The 26,724-nt window shown below is 34.5% G+C and overlaps 1 protein-coding gene across 1 annotated transcript; it reads left to right on the forward strand.

Moving 5' to 3' along the window:
- The first annotated feature begins 1,864 nt into the window (after window positions 1–1,864).
- Window positions 1,865–26,514, forward strand: LOC123936791 (transmembrane protease serine 11G-like). Its single transcript, XM_045997374.1, has 10 exons — window positions 1,865–1,892; window positions 2,094–2,252; window positions 3,563–3,681; window positions 6,931–6,998; window positions 7,593–7,753; window positions 18,183–18,221; window positions 19,098–19,269; window positions 20,422–20,681; window positions 24,130–24,272; window positions 26,353–26,514. Exons 1-10 carry the CDS (start codon window positions 1,865–1,867, stop codon window positions 26,512–26,514), a joined length of 1,311 nt encoding a protein of 436 aa, XP_045853330.1.
- Window positions 26,515–26,724: the final 210 nt, after the last annotated feature.

The following is a 26,724-nucleotide window of genomic DNA, read 5'->3' on the forward strand; positions in this document are numbered from 1 at the left end:
GCTAATGAACACATGCATTAATTAGGTTTACCTCTATTCTCGTTCATAAATTCTACTTTCTCATGTATGTCCTTGAGAAATCCTTGTCCTTGTCTCCTGTCTCCTTGTCTTTGTTTATGCTGTTCCCTCTTCTTGTCGTACCCATCATTCTTGCTGATTCCTCCTCCTCAGCTTCCAAAACACAGTTCAAAGGATAAGGTCTCTAAGTAAAACATTTGTACCAACTCATGTCTCATAACTTATTGGGCATAATTCCATCATGATATTTATCACTTGTATTTTACTGGTTACTTAGTGTGTCACTAGATCACATGTTCTTAAAGACAGGACACTATGTCTTATTCATTTTTCAATCCCAAACAGAAAGTATTTGGCACACAGAAGAAACTTGGTAAATGTTAACTGAATGAGTTCATAATTGCCTATAATCTTCTATTAGTAAAGACGGTAAATATTTTCATCAGCTCTTTCCTTGCCCCAGCAGGACCCCAGCTCTTCTAAAGATACTTCAGATGTCTGTAGATTTTAATAATCTTGTCTTGATACCAACCAAAGAGTAGCAAGCCAGAGTAACTCTAGATCCTTCCAGAAACACAGCAGAACTCAGAATTAGTTCTACCTGACTGAGATACTTAACAGAGCTCAGGTTGATGGTTCTGGGGTGAGGAAATTGCCTGTAGCTTCTTTGCCCAGATACCAGAATACAGAAGTATCCCCACTTTTTCCAGATTGGTGATGCCAAAATGCCCCTGTCAGTTAATATATTTGATTAGTAAGTGGGGGTCTACTTTCTACTTTACCACAGCCATCTACCAACCCAGAGAAGGTAATTCTTTTTTCTGCTTTTTCTTTATAATTTTATCAGAATGGTATATTTAACTTTCAGAACCATATTCTTGCCCAGTGCTCCTGTGAATTAGGTCTTCCTGGACAACCCATGCCAATCTCACTCTAGCCTGCCTCAACTCTGTAATTGTGCAGATTTGGTCTTTAGGCTGTGGGCTCTCACTCTGGGATAGGGACAGAAATTTGTCACGTTTCTCTGCCTCCACATAGGTTTCCCAAATGTCAGTCATTTACATACAACTTTCATGCTTTTTGCCATATTTACATACTACTAGTATCATTATTGCCTTAATATTTTTCTTTAAATTGATTCATTATTTACTGAAGTAAATACAGCCTTATCTTACCTAATACCATCAGTTAAAAATCATGGTCTGAAATCTTATAACACTATGAAATAGATATTCATCAAATACACCAGTGGTTCTCACACCATGAAGTTCCTGGGTCCGAAGCTCTGAGCTATCTCTATTTATTTGTTTGTTCATTATATTGGTGATCTCTTTTTGGTTTACCTATTATTTCTTCTTTAGAGTTCTATTTTCTTTTCTCCAACCCGTCCTATTTTAGATGCTTTTCATATGCATTACAGATTACTCATTTCATAAATGGAGATTATAGGATTAAGTATAGAGTTCTGAAAAAAGTCCCAAAAGCCCAAAACCCAACGTCCAATGTTGAGGTTTTATCTTTATTATTATTTTTTATTTAAGTATAGTTACATACAATGTTATATTATTTCACATGTACAACTAGTAATTTGGTAAGTTTATGCATTCTGCTTTGTTTACCCCAAGTGAAGCTACCATCTGTCCCATTACATTGCTAATACCATATCATTGACTGTTCAACTTCAAGGTTTTGGTAATCACTCTGAGCCTCTGTTGGTTCATGCCAGAAAGAGAGGAGTGACCCAGAAGCCCGCATTCTTTGAGGCTTTTTGGATTTGAAGCCCATGAACCAAATATATGTTATTTGATCATTTATAAAGAAAAATATATTTCAGAACACTAGCATGATGAACCAGGAAGTATATGAAACAGTAGGTAACTGTTATACAATTCTGACTTTTTAAAATCAAAATATAAAGTCAAATGTCAATCAGTGATATTTTTCATTGTCAGTATTTTTCTAACTTTATAAAACAATATATTCAGATGTTAACAAATGCAATAGGATCTAAACACAAATTCTAGAAAAAAAATTCTATATCAAAACTAGGCAAAACTAAGGTTTTAGTATTTAAGTTCTGTTTGACTTTAATACACAACTCTCTCTCAAAAGGCCAGCACTATTGGGCCGAAGGACAAGTTCACTGAGACCATGGATGACAGCCCTTATTGTCGCAGCTGTTGTGTTGGTTCTAGCGATAATCATCGGTCTCCTTGTTTATTTTTTGGCATTTGGTAAGACTCTATCTCATTGTATTCTTTTAAAAATTTGAAGATCTACTCAATTTATTTCAATCCTAATATTTTCTAATATTTTGAAGTGTAATTTTCATTGCAACAATAATTTTCTTAAATGTATGCAAGCTTGGCAGAATGCAGTATTAATTGGTATAAACATATCTACATTTGGGAAATGATCATCCTTTATAAAAATTTACTCTAGCATTTAAAATTATAACTGGCTCACATAATATTATCTCTTGAACAATGCAATACATCTTATGCTATTATATAGTTTAATAATATTTAATGCACTGAAAGTAAAAACATCATGTTAGTAGCAATTCTGACTTCAAGGTTAACTTACGAGAATATATTACATTCTATCATGATCTAATTAATAGCTTAAATTTATGAATTATCACTAATAGATAATAATTTTGTCAGAAAACAACTGACAACCACATGACTATGAGAACATGTGATATTAAAAATGAGTTAGAAATACTTGCAAATCATATATACGATAAAGGATTAGTATCCAAAATATATAAAGAACTCAAATAACTGAATAGCAAAAAGCGAGACAATCCAATTTAGGAATGGACTGAAAACCTGAATAGACATTTTTCCAAAGAAGACATACAAATGGCCAATAGGCACATGAAAAGATACTCAATGTCACTCATCATCAAGGAAATATAAATCAGAACCACAATGAGATATCACCTCATAACTGTTAGCATGGCTAGCATCAAAAAGAAAAAAGTAACAAGTATTGACAAGGATGTGGGAAAAAGGGAAACCTTGTATACTGTTAGAGTATAAATTGGTACAGCCACTGTGGAAAACAGTATGGGAGTTCCTCAAAAAATTAAGAATAGACCTACCAGATGAGTTAGCTAATCTACTTCTGGGCATTTATCTGAAGAAAATTAAAACACTAATTTGAAAAGACATATACACCCCCAAGTTCTCTGCAACATTATTAACAATAGCCAAAATACAAAAACAAGTTAAGTGTCCATCTATGAACAAATAAAGAAGCTATGATATACATGTATATATATCACATATATATATACACATATATGGAATATATACAAATATCAAATTATTATGTTATACACCTGAAATTAGTATAATATTATATACCAATTTTAGTTTAAAAAAAAAAGAGGGAAGTATTGCCCATAGTTATCACATGTTTAATTCCCAAAAGTTCATCATTATAGGACTTTTTTGCACATTATTCCATCTACTTTGACATTTATGCAGTTCAAATGAACTAAAGAGAAACCATCCATTTTTGTTCTCCCTTCCAGATCAGAAATTTTACTATTACCAGACCTCATTCCAGATCCCCAGTATTGAATATAATCCTGACTTTTCAGCTGAACACTCAAAAATAAGAAGAGACTTGAAACAAAAAGTCAATAATGAAGTAAGTCTGTCATCATTCCTACTCTGACAATACTATGTTGAAGAAGAAGGTTAAAATAAAGTAAGAGATAAGTTGATAACATATCAAATTATACCTATGTTGGGGATGCCAGATAAAATATAAAATTCTCAGTGAACTTGTATTTATTTTTCAAAGATTATTATTTATTTATTTGACATACAGAGATCACAAGTAGGCAGAGAGACAGGCAGAGAGAGAGGAGGAAGCAGGCTCCCCAGTGAGCAGAAAGCCTGATGTGGGGCTTGATCCCAGGACCCTGGGATCATGACCTGAGCTGAAGGCAGAGGCTTTAACCCACTGAGCCACCCAGGGGCCCCCTCAGTGAACTTTTAATTTTAGATCCTACTGAAAATGTATTTCATTCAACATTTTAAACATGCCTATACTAAAAATTGTTTGTCTGAAATTAAAACTTAACCATATTTTTGTTTGCTATCCTGACAAATTTAATCAACAGTATCTCAGGAAAATTGGAAAAATACACTGGGCAAAGAATAACTGCACCAAAGACTGAATAATAGGAGCCCAACAGAAAGATTAAATAGCTCAAATACAAAAAAAATTATTAGAGTAATCTGGAAACACAGTTCAATCATTTAGGCACAATGATACAGTGATACACTATTATGTATCACTGTATTATTGAGCACCTGATGTGTGTATGACCCTGATACATTTCCCACAAGACACCTTACACAAAACCTTTATTCCTGAAAATATATCACATAAACATACAGACAAGCTCTTCTACTGAAGACTTCAGTTGTGTACACAACTTCTACTGAACCTAGCACTGACCAAAGATGACAGATCATTCTTGCCAGGTTCTTTATCCATTTCCCAACAAAAATGAGCTGATGAAATAAATTAAAGGATGGAACTGAGTGGGGTTGGCATGTCTTTTCAAAAATACATCTGAAGGAAATTTTGATTAAAGAAAATTGATCAAGGTGGGTGTAGTTTGTTGTAGGAAGCAATATACTGAGTTACTGAGTTTCATACAGTCTAAGCTTTGAAGTCAGAACATCTAGATACATATCCAAATTTTACTTCTTGACAGGTTATGAGCTTTGGAAAAGCTACTTTAGCCCTCCAAGTTTCAACTACAAAAAAGGGATAATTTCTCTTATCTCTCCGAGTTATCCTGAAGACTGGTTTATGTTGCAAATAAAAAGTATGACAAATTATGTCTGAATAAATGTTAGCATCTGTTTCCTGTGCTCTCACATAACTTTCATACACCTTTGTTAAAGTGCTTACCACCTTGTTACATCATTATGATTTTGTATGTCTATGCCCCTCTGAATTTGTAAGGGGCTAAGTCTACTTACTCATATTTTCTGTTGCCTGTGACTACGTCTGCTACATGGGAAGACCATAAAAGTACACTTCAGTGAGATGACTAGCAAATAAATGGCCTACTCACTAGAACTGGCCCTCTCCTCTAGAGTATAAATGGAGGCAAGGTAAAGAAAGAAAGTACAGTAATTTAGAGCAGAAGTTGGCAATTTTTTTTTCTCTAAGATGCCAGATAGTAAAGTATTTTCAGCTTCGCAGGCTATGTAGTCTCTGAAACTATTCAAATCTGTCATTGTAATGCAAAAGCAGCCATGGGCAATACATCAACAAATGAGTATGGCTATGATCCAATAAAACTATTTATGGACACTGAAAGTAGAATTTTGTTAAATGTTTAGATGTCACAAAATATTATTCATCTTCTGATTTTTTTGACTGTTAAAAAAATGTGAAGATCATTCCTAGATGTTGGGCCAGACAAAAACAGTGGCTGTCTGGATTTGTCCTACAGGCTATAATTTGCTGACCACCAATTTAGATTATAAATTACAGTCCTAAGAAATAACATCCTAAGAGAAATGATTAAAACTAGTGCCTAAAATGAATTTTAGAAACTTCTTGTAGTGCTCAATAATCTAAACTCTTTATGTGTTCAATTATAATGTATGGTTCACAAAGCTGTGATTTCAAAAGAAACAACAAAAAATGATGAAATTGGAAAGAAAATGGAAGGAGGCAGGCAGAAAACTTCCAATTATATGTAAGATATATAAAGGTCATATATAAATGAATGTAGAAAATCTGGAAGTACATAACAAAAATGTAAATAGCAGGTTCTCTATACCGTGATTTGGAAATGATTTTAATGCTTTTTACTTTACTTTGCTGTATTGCTTGCTTTTTATAACTCTTTACAATGAACATGTATTTGTTTTGTCAAATAAATGTATGTGTGTACATAAAACTATTTCCTTAAAAAACAAATTTCCCTTCATAGTTGAAAGGAAAACATGTGGTCATTCATTTTTTTTAAAGATTTTATTTATTCATTTGACAGAGAGAGATCACAAGTAGGCAGAGAGGCAGGCAGAGAGAGAGGGGGAAGCAGGCTCCCTGCCGAGCAGAGAGCCCGATGTGGGGCTCGATCCCAGGACCCTGGGATCATGACCTGAGCCAAAGGCAGAGGCTTAACCCACTGAGCCACTCAGGTGCTCCGGTCATTCATTTTTTAATAACTATTTATTTTTCAATAAATATGTTCACCAAACTATGTAGTATGACATGATATGGCACTTTACCAGAAAAAAAAAATTGATAAATTAGTTAAGTGAAAAGTATTTATTCAACTAAAATGACATACAAGTGGCATGTATAGTTTTGTCTTATTCTAAGTAATCATTTCATGTATTTTTCTTGATAAGAATATTCTTTTTAAGGAAGTACCTGATAAATATACATTCTCATCCTTTCCTCCATTTACCTACCACAGGATCAAAATATGGTCTAAAAACTTCACTAGAACCTATAAAACTGATCCTTCAATCACAACCATAATGATGATAACCAAGCTTGAGTGATAATGGCTGTTAATTCCATACACATCAAAATTTTCAAAGAAATTCAGCTCAGCACTTCTATCCCCATGTATATTTTATACTGGCTACCGAAATATCTAGCTCAATTCAACTCTTGATATATATCAGACATCTTTGATCATGTGACAAGTTGTTCAAGTATCAACATCCAATTTTAGAGGTGACCTTATGACAAGAGGATTATGCCCAAATGAGCTTTCTAAGGATAGTTGCAAACAATCTTAGAAGTAAATACTATTACTGCGAATGTTATACAGGCATTTTTGTGATATGTTGAAATGTGTGAATTGATGTTTTAAAAAGTTCTACACTGTTGTTTGTTTTCTTATCTCAGATAGAGAATATATTTCGAAGATCCAGTTTAAATCATCATTACATCAAGTCTCATGTTGTTGACTTTCGGTAATCACAACTAATTAATTTTTATGATAAAAGGAAACTTTGTATTACTTAATTATTTTTCATTGTTTGATTTGTGGACAGGATCTAAAAATCTTAAATTTACCAAGAGCAAAATATTTTAATATTATTACATTTAATTGTCATTTCTTCTTTACAGAGTACTTATAGGGAAATAATTTCTTAGCTTGGGTAATGATACAGCATATTCTACTGGTTGTTCTCTTAAAGACTATTGCATTCAGCAAAAGAATCTTGTAATCCTTGAAAATACTCTTCTCTGTTTTACTTACTTTATACACACGTACACAAAGTTGATGGATTTAATAAGCATTTTTTATGTATTTTTCCAGAAAAAAATATAGAAAGCTAAGACACTCTGCTTTCTCTGAATATGATCGAATTAATAAGCAGGGGATAATTTCAGTACTAACAACTATATGATACAGGAAGGAGGGAAATCCACAACAATAAAATATATAAAGTATTCATGTTGTATTTTCTCAAAGATATAACTAATGTTTAAATACTAAAGTATAAAATAATCATAAATATGGCTATTACTCATTCATTGATTCTGGTGTTTTTCTTTTTCAGTTCAAGTAATGACGGTTTGAAAACAGATGTATTGCTTAAGTTTCAGTTTGCTTCTAACCATGCAGACACAGTAAAAAGGCAAGCTGACAACATTTTGCATCAGAAGTTGAAATCAAATGAAAGCTTCTTGAAGATAGATGCTTCATTACCTTATCTGAAAGGCAAGAAATCCCATTTTCCTTCCCTTGTTAGAGTTTATCATTTTCACATTCTTCTCATCTGCAGAGAAAGCTTTATTTCACCATAAAATGAAACCACTTTTCATTTTTAAATTTCTCATTTACTTGATAATAAACAAATCTCCACACAACACCAAAGATTTTCTTCCTTTGATTAATATGGAGATAAGTATGAGACAAAAATTTTATGGTAACCCAAATATAATACTTCTTTTTTTTAAGAGTTCTTTGAATTAATTAAGCATGTATGAGATAAAAACCTAAACTCTGCTACTGATATAGTAATCTGTGGTGCCTGGTTCTTTCAGCTGCACCACTCTCTCCAATCAGAATCCAGAATGCAAGGGTGGTATGAACACAGAAATCACATGTGGGACACAAACCTGATTTGGCTCCTGTGAAAGGAGACATGTCATTTTTTTCCTGACACTACCATGAGCCTTCCTACAGTATGCAGGATAGGACTGGCCCAGGACATGGAGGAGGAAGAAGAAAAATGCCAGACCCTGATGATAGCTGTGTCTGGCATAAAGGCACCATGTCATTTGCCTCACAGGCATAAGGAACTGAGGAACTGAGTAATAGATATTTGGGGTATAAGATTAAACAAAGCTCATTATAATTCCAAGGCTATTGTTAACCTACCATATACTAACCTTGAGGTTGCCATATTTTACAAGAATTTGTATAAGCTACGAAATAAGACACTAAGGCTGACTTATAATTACTGTTACTAATAAGTTTTCCCTTGGTACTTTTTCCCCCAAAACTGTTCCAGAGGGCTAGAGCAGACAGATATATCATAATATGCTAACAGAAGAGAAGATTTCATTATAGGTTTGGTGAAAGTCAAAAAGAAAAAAAATGGCTTGAAGATAAGAACTCGAAGTTTCTAGAGTAATGCCCAACATTGAATTCTGTTAACCATGCAGGTAGAACAGAGTAAGACTCTGAATCAAGTGCTTTGTGCTTTAGATAGCAAAAAGAAGACTTTCTGAAGAAAGCATTTTGTTGAAGAATGTAGTAGGTATGTGTGAAGTTTTTATTTTAAAAATAATTTAATTTAATCTTGAGCTCCCATTAAGCCAAATGTTACAAACCTAAACTCTATCATTTCTGGATCTGTCTACCCTGACTTTGTGGTATTAAGGCACTTAGGTCCTTCATAGTGTTGCTGGATCAAGATGAGGGATTGGTCTATTCAGATATCTGTGGCAAACTATCCATCACCAGATCTCTTGCCGATCAGAGCATGTTACAGTTAAGACATTCCTCATTCCCATGGAATTCCCATGGAATTCATCATTCATCCTGAGATTTCTATGCTTACCAAGGGTACTCTGAAATTAATTTGTTTATTTTTTATTTCATCTTTTTCTGCAAAAGACTGAGAAGTCCTTGAACACAGGAAATGTGTTTTCTGTAGTTACAGCCACATCCCCAAGATTAGCACAGAACTCAGCAGAGAGCAGGAACTTGGTATTTGTAAAATGATCTATCTTTAACTCTATAAACTAGCTCATTCTCTTGAACGTGGGCAGGAAAACCAAAGCAATCTTTAATTTAACAAACACCCCAGAACACAGAGGAAACTAGACCATTCTTCTTTCCATATAGAGCTTTAGAACTACACAAAAATACATAAAAATTTAAAAACAAAACTCCTAGAAATAATTTCAGTATATACAGTAAAAAGAAAATGCCTGGAATGCATTCTAGGAGAAAGTCTGAAAGTAGTGGTAGGAAAAGTCCTAGACTAGAGCTCAGGAGCCCATGTCAACAATAACCACAGTAGTGCAGCCTAGAGTAAGTTGCTGAAATTGTCTTAGTTGTCTTGTTTTGCAAAATGAAATTAGTAGCAACTATGAAACTTATCCTTTGGAAAAACGTAAAAATGCTTTGAAAAGGACAAGTATAAACATTTTAATGTAATGTATTATTTTATAGACTTTGTCAGATATCTTTAGCAACCCTGATCCTAGGAAGTTGGAGAATTGATAACATGTCTTAAAAAAGATAACTGAAAAACCAAAACACATACATGGCCCCAAAACACAAATACTGGAAGAGTTAGTTGGCAAATATCTTAAGTCTAACACAGAAGAAACAATGCAGAAAATATTAGATATAATCTTTCAAAAGTAATTTATACAGGATCATACTAAAGATCAAGGGAAGCTTTGAGTTTGGCTTTCAGAGTTAATAAGTGCAAGTTTGCTAAATAGTTTTCCACATAGATCTTTTAAAAAATTATAGAAATGCTCAGGGATAATTAGGTGAATTGTTTCCTAAAATTGATAGCCTTGTGATTTATAATATAAAATATGATGTATTTTATATTACATAATATATAAAATACTTATAGCCTTTCTTCTCATTATACAGAAGTCAGAATTCACTCCAGTGATTCTGAGTGACAAGGGAAAGGAAGGGAAAGGAATAGAAAGGAAGGGAAGGGATGGGAAAGAAAGAGAAAGAAAAGGAAAAGAAGGGAATACCTTGGTATACCTCTTTAATAACTTATTGTTTTCCCCTTACATTTTTGGACTGCACATTATCTGATTAGTTCTTTAAATGACAACGTTTAAAATAGTATATAAAAAGAAAAGAAAGATAATTCAGACTTTCTTCTAGGATGCTTGATTTATTTCTTTTAATTTAAATTCAATTAATTAATTGAATTAATTAACATATAGTGTATTATTAGTTTCAGAGGTAGAGTTTGGTGATTCATCAGTCTTTATAATACCCAGTGCTCATTATATCACATGCCCTCCTTAATGTCCATCACCCGGTTATCCCTTGCCCCCACCCACCACCCCTCCAGCAGCCTTCAGTTTGTTTCCCATGATTGAGTCTCTTAAGATTTATCTCCGTCTGATTTCATCTTGTTTTACTTTTTCCTTCCTTTCCCTATGATCTTCAGTTTTGTTTCTTAAATTCCACATATAAGTGACATCATATGATAATTGTCTTTCTCTGATTGACTTATTTTGCTTAGCATAATACCCTCTAGTTCCATCCACATCATTGCAAATGGCAAAACTTCATTTTTGATGGCTGAGTACTATTCCATTGTGTGTGTGTGTGTGTGTGTGTGTGTGTGTGTGTGTGTGTGTGTGTGATATCTTCCTTATCCATTCATCAGTCAGTGGACATCTGGACTCTTTCCTTAGTTTGGCTATTGTGGATATTGCTGTTATAAACATTGGAGAACAGGTACCCCTTTGGGTCACTACATTTGTATCTTTGGGGTAAATACCCAGTAATGCAATTGCTGGGTCATAGAGTAGCTCTATTTTCAACTTTTTGAGGAACCTCCATACTGTTTTCCAGAGTGTTTGGGCCAGCCCGTGTTCCCACCAACAGTGTAGGAAATCTCCCTTTTCTCCATATCCTCGCCAACACCTACCGTTTCCTGACTTGTTAGTTTTAGCCATTCTGACTGGTGTGAGGTGATATCTCATTGTGGTTTTGATTTGTATTTTCCTGATGATGGGGTGATGAGGAGCATTTTTTCATGTGTCTGTTGGACATTTAAATGTCTCCTTTGGAGAAATGTCTGTTCATGTCTTCTAACCATTTCTTGACTGGATTATTTGGTTTTTAGGGGTGTTAAGTTTGATAAATTTTTTATAGATTTTGGATACTACTCCTTTATCTGATGAGACATTTGCAAATATCTCCTCCCATTCTGTCAGTTGTCTTTTGTTCTTGTCAACTGTTTCCTTTGCTGTGCAAAAACTTTTTATCTTTATGAAGTCCCAATAATCATTTTTGCCATTGTTTCCCTTGCCTTTGGAGATGTGTCTAGCAAGAAGTTTCTGCAGCTGAGGTTACAGACGTTGCTGCCTGTGTTTTCCTCTAGGATTTTGATGGATTCCTATCTCACATTTAGGTCTTCCATTCATTTTGAGGTTATCTGTATGTACGGTGTAAGAAAATGGTCCAATTTCATTCTTCTGCATGTGGCTGTCCAGTTTTCCCAACACCATTTGTTGAAGAGATTGTCTCTTTTCCATTAGATATTCTTTCTGCTTTGTCAAAGATCAGTTAACCATAGAGCTAAGGATCCACCACTGCTCCAGTGATCTGTTTCTGTTTTTGTGCCAGTACCATACTGTTTTTATGATTACAGCTTTGTAATATAGCTTGAAGTCAAGGATTGTGATGCCACCAGGTTTGGTTTTCTTTTTCAACATTTCTTTGGCTATTCAGGGTCTTTTCTGGTTTCATATAAATTTTAGGATTATTTGTTCCAGTCTGTGAAAAAAGTTAATAGTATTTTCATAGGGATTGCATTGAATGTACAGATTGCTCTAGGTAGCATAGATATTTTAACAATATTTGTTCTTCCAACCCATGAGCATGGAAACTTTTTTCCATTTCTTTGTGTCATCTTAATTTATTTCATGAGTATTCTGTAGTTTTCTGAGTGCAGATCCTTTGCCTCTTTGATTAGGTTTATTCCTAGGTCTCTTATGTGTTTTGGAGCAATTGTAAATGGGATTAACTCCCTAATTTCTCTTTCTTCTCTCATTGTTACTGTATAGAAATGCAGCTGATTTCAGTGCACTGATTTTACACAGGGTGCTTGATTTTTAAAAATATGTTGAAATAATTATAGATTCACAAGAAGTTGCAAAGAAATTTACAGGGAAATCTTATGCACTTGAATGTTTCCCCCCACCTTTGGTAATGTTAACATCTTATACAACTATAGGACAACATCAAAACGAAGAAATTGGCATAAATACGGGCGCCTGGGTGGCTCAGTGGGTTAAAGTCTCTGTCTTCGGCTCAGGTCATGATCCCAGGGTCCTGGGATCAAGTCCCACGTCTGGCTCTCTTCTCAGCAGGGAGCCTGCTTCCTCCTCTCTCTCTCTCTCTGCCTACCTCTCTGCCTACTTGTGATCTCTGTTTGTCTAATAAATAAATAAAAAATCTTAAAAAAAAAGAAATTGGCATAAATACAATCCATTGAGCTTATCCAGATTTCACAGTTATATGATCTCATTTGTGTAGGTAAAGCTCTATGCCATTTTATCACGTATGTAACCTTGCATAACTACTATCACACTCAATATATTCAACTGTACCATATCAAGATTCTCCTGTGTTACCTCTTTATAACTACACCCATCTCCTCTACCCATTCCTAGCCTCTGGCAACCACTAATCCTTTCTCCATCTCTATAATTATATTATTTCATGAATGTCATGTAAGTCATACACTTTGTATCTTTTGAAATTGACCTTTTCCACTCAGCATAATTTCCTTGAGGTTCATCCATGTTGATGTGTGTATCAATAGTTTGTTCTTCACTATTTCCTTCCTCTTCCTTACTTTAGGCTTACTTTGCTCTTCTTTTTCTGTTTGTCTGTTCATTTTTTATTGGGAACTCAAGAATACTGATTTGAGATCATTTCTCTTTTCTAAATAAGCATTTAGTGCTATAATTTCCCTCTCTGTAATGCTTTATCTGCATCCCACAATACTTGCTTTGTTGTACTTTCATATTCACTCAATTCTATGTACTTTTTAATTTTCTTTGGGACTTCTTCCTGAATACATGTATTGTTTATTAGTCTGTTGTTTAATTCCCAAGTATTTGGAGGTTTTTCTCCTTCCCTTTCTGTTATTGATTTCTAATTGACCCCACTCTGAGCAGAGAATGTATTCTGATTTCAATTCTTTTAAATATGACACAGGATATGGTCCATTTTAATGAATGCTCCATGTGTGTTTATAATATGCTTTCTGTTATTGTTGCATGGAGTTTTATAAATGTCAGTTAGACATTGTTGTTAATGGTGTTGTTTAATGCTATATCCTTGCTGACTTTCTGTCTGGTAATTACATCAGTTGATATTGGAGGCTGCTGAAGTTCCCAGCTACGACTGTGAATTTTTCTATTCCTTTCTTCAGCTATTTTAGTTATTGCTTGATGTATTTTGAAGCTCTGCTATTTGTAAACATGCATTTAAAATTGTTATTCCGTCTTAGTAGATTGATCCTTCTATCATTATGTAATGTCCCTCTAGGTACCCAGTAATTTTCTTTTCTCTGAAGTCCACTTTATCTGATATTAATAGAGCCACTATTGCTTTTTTTTAGATTCCTATTTGTAAGATCTTTTTCCATCCTTTTACTTTCAATTTAGAAATTTCAGTGTAAAAAAAAGAAAATAGTTGAGTCATATTTTCCTAATTACACTCTGTCTTTTAATTGATGTATTTAAACCATCCACATATTAAGTATTGTTATATTAGAGCTTAAATCTTTCATTTTATTATTTGCTTTCTTTTGTCCTGTGTCTTGTTCCTCTGCCCTTTTTCCCTCATCTCTGGAGTAACATGAACATTTGTTTTAGATTTCCATTTTGATTTATTTGTAATGGTTTTTGAGTTTATCACTATGTATAACTGTTCTAGTGGCTACACTAGGTACTAACATACACACACATAATGTCATAGCCTACTGGTGTCAACATTATACCATTTCAAATGAAGTGTAGAAACTTTACTTCCATTTTGGTTTCTTTGTCCTCCCCATTTTTTAGATACATTTTTCTCTACATATATTTTGCACATCAGATTAGTATTTCCTCTCTATATATTCTGCACATCAGATGGTGTTGCATCTTTGGTTTCACCACAAAATATGTTTAAAGAAACCTAGGAGGTGAAAAATAGTCTATTATATATATTCATGTTTTTACATATTCTGTCTCGTTCCTTTCTGAAGGTACTAGCCTTCTTCTATTATCATTTGTATTTTGTTTGGAGAGCTTCCTCTAGTCATTAGCCAAGAGTAGGTCTTTTAGAAACTAAAATTCTTTTCATTTACCTTCATCCTAGAATACCTTTATTTCTAAATATAGTTTCAATGGATATAGGATTCATGGTTGATAGTTTTTTCTTTCAGAACTTGAAAAATGCTATGCCACTTCCTTTTGTCCTCCACGGTTTCAGATGAGAAAACTGCTGTTATTTGAATTGGTGTTACTTTATAGGTAATGTATCATTTTTCTGTTTTTAAGAATTTTTTTCATTGTCTTTAGCTTTTAGTAACTTAATTATAATGGGTTTGGAGGTGATTTGAGTTTTTCCTATTTGAGAATTTCCCAGCTTCTTGAATCTATACATCTTTGTCTTTAGCTAAATCTAGGGAGTTTCCAACCATTATTTCCTAGAATACTTTTTCAATCTCATACTCTTTTTCTCTCCTTCTAGAACTCTGATATGAATGTTAAATCTTTTGTTAATATCCCACAAATCTCAGAGGCTTTAATTTTTTTTCAATCTCTTTTCTCTCTGTTTTTCTGAGTAAATATTATTTAATTTCATCGGAATTTACTGTGATTCTGTCCCCCATTTCCACTCTATTATTAGGTGCATCCAACAGGGTTTTTTATTATTATTACTGTTATTATTATTATTGTTATTATCAGTTCTATAATTTTCCTTTTTTTTTTAATAGGCCCCATGCCCTGTGTGGAGTCCAACATGGGGCTTGAACTCACAACCCTGAGCTGAGATCAAGAGTTGGACGCTTAACCAACTGAGCCACCCAGACACACCTCCATTTGGTTTTTATAACTTCTGTTTCTTAGCTTAGATTTTTATTTTTTACATGTTTTGGGAGAATTTGTAATGACTACTAAATTATTTTTTGGGCACCTGCTTTAAAATCCACATCAGATACTTCCAACATCTTATTCACCTCAGTATTGGCATCAGTTGATTGTCTTTTCTCATGCAGATTGTGGTTCTCCTGGGTTTTGGTATGGCAAGTAATTTTGTTTGTATTCAAACCTTTTTATTATTATATGAGGAGATTCTTGATCCTTTTTAATTCTTTTATTTTAGCAGGTAGTCCACTTATTTATGTTTAGAGTGTAGTCTCACCTACTTTCATTGTTTCAATAACAATTTAGTTTTCAGAGTCCTTGCAGTGCTATTCTAGTCTTCTGGAGCTTCTCTCACCCCCTGCTGCCAGCAACATATATGGGAGTAGAACAGGCTTCTCTAGGCTGCTTTGCATCCCTAGGTTGTCATTTGTGGAGGGGTGCAGTGGGCCTGAACCTATTTATGTCACTGGGTGTATAAAGGTTGATGTTGTCCCTGTGGGTGTCTGTCTGCAAGCTGATCCCCTGGTTAGAAAGTAGGGTTTAGATTGGTCAAAGTCTTCTTGCTGTCACTACTTCTGACAAAATGGATAGTCAGCCCTATATTGTGAAGCAGGAGTTTTGGGCTCCTCACTAGGTCTTTGTTGTGCTGCTTCTTTCCCTGTATTTGGATGGAGAGAACAGACTATTCTTGGGATTTTTTTTGTCTATGCCTGTTGATGGTTCCAGATTGCAGGCCTTTCTTGGTCTCAAGTCCAGAGTATATGTGAGATGAACACAACACTAGGAAGCTCACCACACTGTCCTTAAAACACTGTAGTCTCTAGTCATTTTGCCTACCTCCTTCCAGCTTTCAGAGTTCTTTTATTACCTGCTAGATAATTTTCAGGGTATTTAGTTGTATTTATAGAAGAAGAGCAGAAAAAAGTGAGCCTACAAAATCTTGTTCTAGAACTGGAGATATTTAAATTCTTTTATCCTGCATGTGGAACACATCTACTAGATAATGTGTACATATGAGATACAGTGTCACCATGGACGTTCATCAGTAGTTTCTGCGGACAGAAATGAGCCTAGGCTAAAGTTATCTGTTAAGTAACCTTAATTCCACCCCTTCACAGATCCATAACCTACAGCAGGTAACACTAGATTATAATTGACCTTACAGTGAAATGGTTGTAGGACAAGTTTCTTACCTTGAGAAGTAGTTAAACTATGTCCTTAATAGTTTTGCCTCATAATATTATTGTGTGGCTATAGCAGTGTTTGGTACAGTTGCTAGTACATAGGACTCAGTAAACTATTAGTTATTACTGCTCATTATTATCTCAGCAGAATCTATTTGTGCCAGGAACTAAGTTATCTGTCCTCATAGAACATTTTAATTGGAATAAAAAAGATAATGGTCCATTAAACAAGTATATAAACAAAGTAATATCAAATAATATGAATTTCCATACAGAGAATAAAGAGTGGGAGGCTACTTTGATTTGGCACAGAAAGTCTCTCTGAGGAGAGGATTTTTAAGCTAAGATCTGAATGACAACAAGGAATCAACCATGAAAATGGTCATGGGAAGAGCATTTCTGCAAGGAGGGACAACTAGAACAAAGACTGTAGGAATACCTTGGCATAGTCAAGAAACAGAAAGGCGAGGGCACCTGGGTGGCTCAGTGGGTTAAAGCCTCTGCCTTCAGCTCAGGTCATGATCCCAGGGTCCTGGGATCGAGTCCCGCATCAGGCTCTCTGCTCAGCAAGGAACCTGCTTCTCCATCTCTCTCTGCCTGCCTCTCTGCCTACTTGTGATCTCTGTCTGTCAAATGAATAAATAAAATCTTTAAAAAAAAAAAAAGAAAGAAACAGAAAGGCGAGGGTGGCCACTGAGTAGTGGCTTAAAGCAAGAACAGTTCAACATGACAACAAAGACATAAATAGGGACCATGTCATATAGCTCCAGGTAGGAATTTGGGGGTTATTATAAAGATCAGGGAAGCCACTAGAGAATTGCTATTATTGGCAAAACCTAATTCTAAGGGATTTATTCTAATAAACACAGACATAAACATAAGCAGAGTTCCTAGCAGATGAACACAATGTTCCTCTTTAGAGTCTTACTGAAAGATTCATTAATTTGCAAGTTTGCCAAAACTCTACACTGGTTTTCATCTTCACAAAAACATGGATTTGGATTGCTTATTATACTGTCTGGTATAAGGAATAATTCATATAATTTCAGGGAATAGTCACTGATCATGCTTCCTTCTGTTTCAGTTTATGATAAAATGACTAATATGTATTGCGGATTTGTTAGTACACTAGTGGATTTTTATTCCGGTTGGAGCCTCGGTGGAGATGTCAGCATCTAAGACGCTTTGAGTGCCTTTACCCTATCGCTAACGTATGAACGAGGACAAAAGGAAATGGTATCCGCCATATAATAGTACATATATGAAAGTAGTCCTGGATCCTCTTCAGCATAACTTGCATTTAATAAATTGGTATGGCTAAATTAATTAAATGTAGTCCTCCTTCCTGACAAACAATACCCTTCTCAATGCCAATGATTTTAAAATTATAAACCAGGATTTTCCTAAAGTCCACAAAAAGAAGAAAGAATTTATATCCAGGCCTCTCCTTTTTGTAAGAATTTATTTTATTGTCTTCTGAAATTCCTGAATAATTCAGTTCACACTAACCAGAAACATTCATGACATGTAAGCATAGTATTTTCAAATTATAATTGTTCCATTACTGAGCAATCATCTTGGTTTTTTTTCCAGATATGAATGAAGCACAAGCAGAACACATTCTGAACAGCTGTAAGTTTGAGAATAGTACTGCGATGTTTGCAAATCAGATTCAAAAACTCAGCATACTGCTAGAGTTTCTCTATCCCCAGTTTACTGTTTCCCCAAAGTATATAATATCTCTGAATGGATGCATGACTTAACTCTCCATGATGGGAAAAATTACTACAAATAATTAGGAATGTTTATGTGAGAATAACTTGTTATTCCTCACAGAAAGTTTCATTGACAACTTCTTTTAACAATCCCTATCATTTTATCATATTTCTTTTTATTTGGTTCACTTTGTTAAAGTAGAAAATCTTGCTTAGAATTAAATGACACCCATTAATGTTAATATGTGAACTTTGACATTTAAGTTATAGTAGGGTAATTGTTATATTAAACAAGCATTTTAAGTGTACAAATGGTATTTTTCTGCAATAAATAGTGTACTTTACACACAAAATTTGTCAAATATCACTGGAATACATCGTCATACATAAGAAAATGACCTAGAAAGATATGAAAAAGATAAAAAAAAAAACCCTTAAGCTGAAGTTGTTTTAAATGTATCAGGGAGGACATTAAATAGTTTACTTTTTTAAGTCAATACTTTTTCAATGTGAATAATCACTATTTTATTATATAATTTCAATTAACTTTTTAAAGGCAAGGCAAAAACCTATTAATGTTTCCATATTTAACTATGTGCCAAACACGCCCACATATGTTTATAACTCTGGTTATAAATAACCATCTTATAGCTATACTTGTGAGCATAGCATAATGCTTAGAAAAGTTGACTCTCTATGTAATATACCTAAAACTTATGTAACACTGTGTGTCAGCTAAAATAGACAAGAAAATAAAATATTAATAAATAACTATCTTACTTCCTTCTGACAGGTTGTGGAAGAGGGAGGGAATTTCCATCTATGGAAAGAATTGCTGATGGCTATCCTGCAAAAAAAGCTGATTGGCCATGGCAAGCCAGCCTGCAAATGGACGGCATCCATTTCTGCGGAGCTTCTTTGATCAGTGAGGAGTGGCTCCTGACTGCTGCTCACTGCTTTGACGTGTAAGTTCTCAGTGTGTACCAACAGGATCACCAATTTCACTTTCTTTTTTCACCTTCATTTCCTATAATTCTCGTCCTTTTTTCATTCTTTTTTTTTTAAGATTATTTATTTACTTATTTGACAGAGAGAGCATGAGCAGGGGGACGGGTGACTCCCCACTAAGCAGGAACCTGATATGGGCTCCATCTCAGACCCTAAGACCCCCATAACCTCGAGATCATGACCTGAGCCAAAGACACATGCCTTCATTCTTTTATGAGCATCTTAGCCTCCCACAGGAACTCATGATTGTGAAGCAGGCTTAGGAACAAATGATAGTTACTAAAGAAGAGTAGAAAAGTTAGAGAAATCTTCATTTCCAACTGAAAATATATTCCCTAGAATATATTTTCCTAACTTTAAGAACAAGCCAATGCTGTCAAAAGTTAAACACACTCAGCAGTTTTCCTAGGATATATTGAGATTTTTTTTTTAATTCTGCAAATACAGTATCTGAACCCACAAATTTTCATCAGATTATCCCACAAGACTATCTTTAGGGTTGCAATTTTTAATCTTTTTTGAAGATTTAACATATAGGATATATGGAGATAATAAAGAGATAGTAATAACTAGGGAAATTCATATAATATGGGAAAATATTCTGGGTAAAATGTTAACTAAAAAGAAAAGATAAGAAAACAATATACAAGGTGTGGCTCCAGTATGACACCTTTCACTCTCCTCTTCCCTTTTCTCCCTCTCTTTTTCTCCCTCTATAGCTATATGGACATTTATATAGCTGAATGCATATGAAGGTATACATGTGTGTAGATATGTACATATGTCTAATTTTTATTTACTTATAGTCTCTTCAACAAATCTATATTACTTTTATATCAAAAATAGCAATACTATTTTGTTCCCTTTAGAAAATACAAACTCCCCCTCAAGGGAAGTAATTTAAGCTACCTTAGAATGGCAGCATTTGGGTCAGCTAAATGAAAGAAAGCAGTCCTGGGGTGTGAAGCCTCAAATAAGGTGTGAAGACCCACCAATTATCACCTTAAACAATTTGCCCTTCTGCCACCCCTATGTCCCGTGCTGATTCAGAGTTCTGGGCAACTTTAGATCAGAAATGAATCAACCATATCCTTTTCATCTGTGATCAGTTACAAAAACCCCAAACTCTGGATGGCTAGTTTTGGAACAACTCTCAGCCCTCCACTGATGAGAAGAAAGATACAATCAATTATCATTCATGAAAACTACGCTGCCCATAAGCACGACGATGACATCGCTGTGGTGAAGCTCTCCACCCCCGTCCTATTTTCCAGTGATGTGGGCAGAGTCTGTCTCCCAGATGCTACTTTTGAAGTCTTGCCTCAGAGTTCAGTGTTTGTCACTGGATGGGGAGCATTAAAAGCTAATGGTGAGTATCTCAGTTAAAAAAAAAAAAAAAAAAGCTAAGCAAAAAATGCAAACCTATCTTCCATTTGAATGGAGATGTAAAATAAAATTGAAAATCAAAATATTGAAAATAAGAGATGAAATCAAGATGTCCCTTGGAAAATATCACGAAACAGCACATAGAAAAATCTAGATATGGTGACTTTTGGAAACTTTGGCTAGAACTATTACACAGCATCTATGTTTAATGCCTTCTTTATGGGTTACTTTGGAAATTAGTTATAACTTTCTTTTCAAAAATTATTCAAGCATATTTTTTCACATTCCTTCTTTCCGTGGCTGTCATCATATGCAGATTCTGTTATGGCTGCATGAATCTTAAAGTATGTGATTTATGAGCAGTAATGATGATAAACTTCTGTAATGTGTCATGCAGCTAAACAAAAATAGCCTTACACAATCATTTTAAATGGCATGCATGATGCTAAATATTAAATGGGGCCCCTCCAATCCACGTAACTTTGGGGGAGTTTTTGGGCCTCAGGATTTATAAAGTTCACAAGTATGACATTTTACTACATTTACTAACACACAATAAAGTGCAAAGATAGATATTTAGATCCTGATGTGAGTCTCCAGTTTCCACCTCTCTTAAGTGATCAACCTGCACATAGTCTAATCTGCATCTGAATTTCTGACTCTTGTTCCAGACTCTTGCTAAAAAGTTGTAGTCTTATTTACGTGCTTATCCAAGTATAGCTTTTATCTACTGAGTCTTTGTCACTTCATTTTTATAGAAATCTGCTTGCCTTCCATCTGTACTTCAAAATTCTGAGACTGTGCCCAGGTTTTCGTATTATCATTATAATCTGAAAATTCTTTTCCTCATCTCTGGGGGGTCTGCCTTGTTTTGTAAGGAATGGTGATGAGTACAAAGGGGAATCAAATCCTTTGGGATTAGACTGGTCACTTACTGACTGGAGAAGAATTGGATAGCACCTACCACTAGGGCAATACCAGTTATATTTCCTGTGGACCCTAATTAAACTTAACACCACCCACTCCCAGAGTAGTGGTTTGTGAGTGCTTTGGGACTTCATCGTGGATCATTCAATGCCCTGTAGTGTGCAGATTACTAAGCACTGATCTGTTTACTCTAACAAGATGCATACTTTTCAGGAATAACATTATGAATTTATAAGACATCCGTCAAAACTTAAGTATTAAATATTGGATTATGGTTTTGTCTGCATTTTGAAACTGAGATAAGGACTAAGATTTTTCTTCTCCTACCTCCCAAAATTTATCCAATTGTATCTAATTAGAAATCTTGGATCCAGATAGCTTGTAAAATGGAAATTTTCTATTCTGGATAATTTCTTCCTTGAATGTTTGATAATATAAAATAGCTTATTATATTGTGAAGCACCTGAATTGACTTTTTAAAAGTTGAGATTAAAGAACAATAGGAATTTAAAATTTAAAACCTAGCATCTTAGACTAATTACCATAACATAAAACATAAAAGTAGGCATACAAATTGTAAGTACTTGAGATTCAATTGATTAAAAGCCTAGGAATATCTATACATTTTATATGTCAATCAGAGCAAAAGAGATAGTACTGAATACTCCTGAAGCGTCTACACAAATGATTTAGATTGTTCTAAAAATCTGTATAAAGAACAGATGGTGACCAGACTCTTCCCTGGGAGCATTTCAAGGAGAATCAGAAATGAAGAGGAAATGGTCATATAATGACCCTCTCATCCTTAAAAATGGTGAAGAAATTCACTAGAATTTAGATAACTTTAATGACTGTAGAGGATTTAGGCTTAGTTTTTTAGCAAGATGGTCAGTCCCAGGTAAGTGAATTTACTAGTGTTAATATAAAGGATTGGATTTATTTACAGTTAGTGACAAAATCCTTAGAAACCTAGATCTTCTCATAAAAGCTCTAGCACTAAGCAGTCATCATTAACATCGAAGTGCTGCTTTGTACCAGGAGGGTTTTAAATATGTAATCTGGAACTCTACAGTTCACTCCAATAGCTTCCATTGACTAAAATTTGAATATGGGACAAAGCACTATCATAACTGATTACATCAATTACTTTCTAGCTCACAATAAACATGTGAGATAGGTACCATTTTCTCATTTTACATATGAGTAAAATGAAGCTTACTATAATTAAATAAATTGCACAGGGCTAAATAGCACATAAATTGTGTGGTGTTCAAACTCCTATGTGCTACCTCCAAGACCAGAATCTTTAGCACAGAATTACCCTGACTAGTTGATCAAACTGCAGCCCTGCCCTCCTTCTTCTTCTCAATTGTCTTTGAAACTGTTATAAACAGAGCACCCATCTTTATATGAAGGACTAACAGTGTTTAAAAGTTGCTACACTTGTTATATGCATGAATCATTGAACACTATACTAAAAACTAATGATGTACTACGTATTGGCTAATTGCATTTAAGTTTTTTTAAAGAAAAATTAATTAATTAATTAATTTTAAAAAGCTGTTAAGGGGTAATGAGAACACAATGACTAAAACCATATAATACACAATTAAATGGTACTTTTCATACAACAAATCAATAAATGCGTGGGTCATAATAAAACACAATCTATTTCTTCTCCTGGTATTTGTTACTTACCCTGGAATTAGTTTGGATAGCCATTTAAGATCGAAGTAGACATGGTCTTTCTCATGAAGCAATAGCATTCCATCTACTCAGTACTAAAATTACTTTCTGATAGTACAGCATTGCTCTATACTCCTCTTCCTAAAGGATTCTCAATTCCCAATATCGCTATGTCCTTTTTAGAGTGAAGTGGCAGACTTCCAGGTAAGGTAAGGTGAACTACCGATGATCATCTCAGGTGGTGAGAAATGCTCTCATTTAAATTTAATTTAAATCTAATGTTTAAATCTAATATTATTACCCATTTAACTATGTGATCATAGCAAGACGCATAACTGGGTAAACTTTGGTTTTCTCATCTGAAAACGAAAATATTCTTTTTTTTAAGATTTTTATTTATTTGACAGAGAGAGATCACAAGTAGGCAGAGAGGCAGACAGAGAAGAGAGGAGGAAGCAGGCTCCCCGCTGAGCAGAGAGCTCTATGTGGGGCTCTATCCCAGGACCCTGAGATCATGACCTGAGCTGAAGGCAGAGGCTTAACCCACTGAGTCACCCAGGTGCCCCTAAAAAGAAAATATTCTTATCTATCTTTGTTGGTTATTACAAGGATTAAATAAGATAATGGAAGTAAATGTGCCAAGAATGGTACCTAGCACACAGAAGACACATAAGAAATAGAATTGGAACCTGAGTGCACAGAGTCAACTTCAAGACATATATTTTATCACTGATTCATCCTTTGTAAGATACAACAATTAACTATCATAAGCAACAATGTGAAAATTCTTTATCTATTAATTTTTTTTCCTTCTCTAGGTCCCTTTCCCAATACTCTGAGACAAGTTGAAGTAGAGATCATAAGTAATGATATATGTAATCAAGTTCATGTATATGGTGGTGCCGTATCATCAGGAATGATATGTGCTGGATTCTTAACAGGAAAACTAGATGCCTGCGAGGTAAGAATAGACTCAAATCCACAGAAATGAATTTGTTGACTAGAGGTGGCCATACTGACCATAGACCAATGTCACTTCATATGACCCCAAAAAATTAGGCTGTGGAAGAGAGAGGAGAGTGTAAAAAGAGGGAATGGGAGAACTATAAGTAATACTCCTCTTTTAACAACCTCTTATTTTCCAAAACCATTTGTAAAAAATGACCATCAGTTGCAAATTAGAACTTTAATTAGAGAAAAAAAACAACTGGAAGCAGATAGTGAAAACCAAGCCAGAAAGCCACACAATCATTGCTTTAAGTCACAGTGGTAACCACTTGGGTATATAATCCCTACTACTTGTAAGGCACTATGGAATGAGGTCTGCAGATAAATCCATGGCCAACAGAGAATCATTTTACCAGTACTTAACCCTTTGACCTTTAGCAGTGTACATTCAGATAGAATTACACTATTAGGAAAAAAATATATTTATCCACATTAATTCATATTAAAGTACTACCTCACCAATTATATCCAAAAACTAATTAAATAAATAGCTTTTCCCCAAACCATACAAAACTTTAAGTATTAAGCGTTTAAGGAGAATATCAGTTTTAAAGTCAGGCTACTTGAAAGACTAAAAATAAGTAACTAGAATAATAAAGATTTTGACGGGGGTCCAACAGTTTAGCAATTCTTGAAGGATTAGGAAATGTTTGAGAATTTGACACACACACCAGCTTTTTCCTAAACGTGAAGGTGGCACCATTGATCTGCCATTGGCTGTAATGTGATATAATGAACATTCATTCACTTATTTATTCAGGGTTTTTTTTTTGTAAGTTGCAAGATATGTGGCAATTACTGAAGGAAACATAAATATTGAAAACCTACACTAATCCATATGAATTTGCAATCTAATAATATAGCACACAAGTAACAAAAAGAATAAAAACCTAGGATTTGGCTATATGTTCTAGAATACAAGATTTCCTTCCATTCACTTTACCTCCTGAGGAGAAGCAGAAACAGTGGGGTGGCCCACAATATAACTGGATCACATGACTCTTCAGCAGGAACATAAATCTGTGTAAGAGCAGATGTTCTCTGCTGTTGGCCCATGCTCCCTTGCTTCCTTCACCATAGCCGAGTAAAATACTGAGGACCTAAATTAGGATGTAGTCTTGCAGGAAAGGAGCTGAGGAGCATGACTTTTAGTAGACCAGAGTTTTCATACTCTGTCCATTGATCCATAAACGGTACTAAGACGCATGGAAAGAAAGGGGAAGGGAGCTAAAAGCACAAGACTGTGTAGGATCCCTGGACTGCTTTATATAGGATCATTTTTCTTATAAAATAAATCTGTAAGGGGCTTCCATATAATGTTTCATTTGAATGAAAAGTTCATTGTTAAAAGATTTTTAAAATCATTTGTCTGCACCTTAGGATAAAGATATTAGGTAAGGCTTCAAGATTCACACACTTCAAACCAGTTCATGAGGGCTAGGGATTAAATCTTGATTTGGAAACAAAAGCCTGTCTGTAATAAATAATGCACATTTGCCTGGAGTGTCCTTTGCATTATATTTCTCCTCTTAAACCTATTACTACACAACAATATAACATCCAGGACAGTTTCCTATCAACTGGTGTGAATGGTACAAGGTGCAATTGAAATTCAAAGCAAGTGATTTTATCTAGTTAACAGGACAGGCTTCATGGAGATGACGTATAGTTGAGCCTTAAGGTCATCATTCATGTAAGAGTTGTATACCTGGGCTTAGATTCAATTTGTGCTTCCTATTTAGATAGAACAAAACTAAAAACTACACAAGATAAAACTGAAACCTTAGCTTTATTCACACTGCCCTCTGAATGAAAACATTAACACCTATAAGCAGAAGCCGTAAGATAAAAACAGAGATAATAAGTAGTAAACTCTACTGTTACATTAATACTAACAGTAAGTAAAAATAGAATTCATTTTACATATCCTGATTTTTAAAAATTAATTTAGTAGGTATTCACATGCTCATTAACTTGCGCTTTTTACTCCCTTTTATTTATTTTATTGACAATGTACATTTCTTCTTCTCCAGGGTGATTCTGGAGGACCTCTGGTTATAGCACGTGATAGAAACATCTGGTATCTTATTGGAATAGTAAGCTGGGGCATAGACTGTGGAAAAAAAAATAAGCCTGGAATTTACACCAAAGTGACTCGTTATCGGGACTGGATTAAGTCTAAAACCAACATCTAATGCAACAATCACCTCTACATGCAAAATGAAAATGTGGTTTCTAGCAAATTGTGCTGAGTATGTGTTGTGATGTATATTGTCATTGAGTTCAAGGTGTAAACAAGCCTGATCTGACAACATTCTTCTTAAACATGAGGAAAGCATCTTCTTTTACATCATCTGAAGTGTTTAGCTAACCATGAGCATACAAAATACGGTCGACTCCACAAA

This window comes from Meles meles, chromosome 2 (assembly GCF_922984935.1).
Source record: "Meles meles chromosome 2, mMelMel3.1 paternal haplotype, whole genome shotgun sequence".
Classification (NCBI taxonomy): domain Eukaryota; kingdom Metazoa; phylum Chordata; class Mammalia; order Carnivora; family Mustelidae; genus Meles; species Meles meles.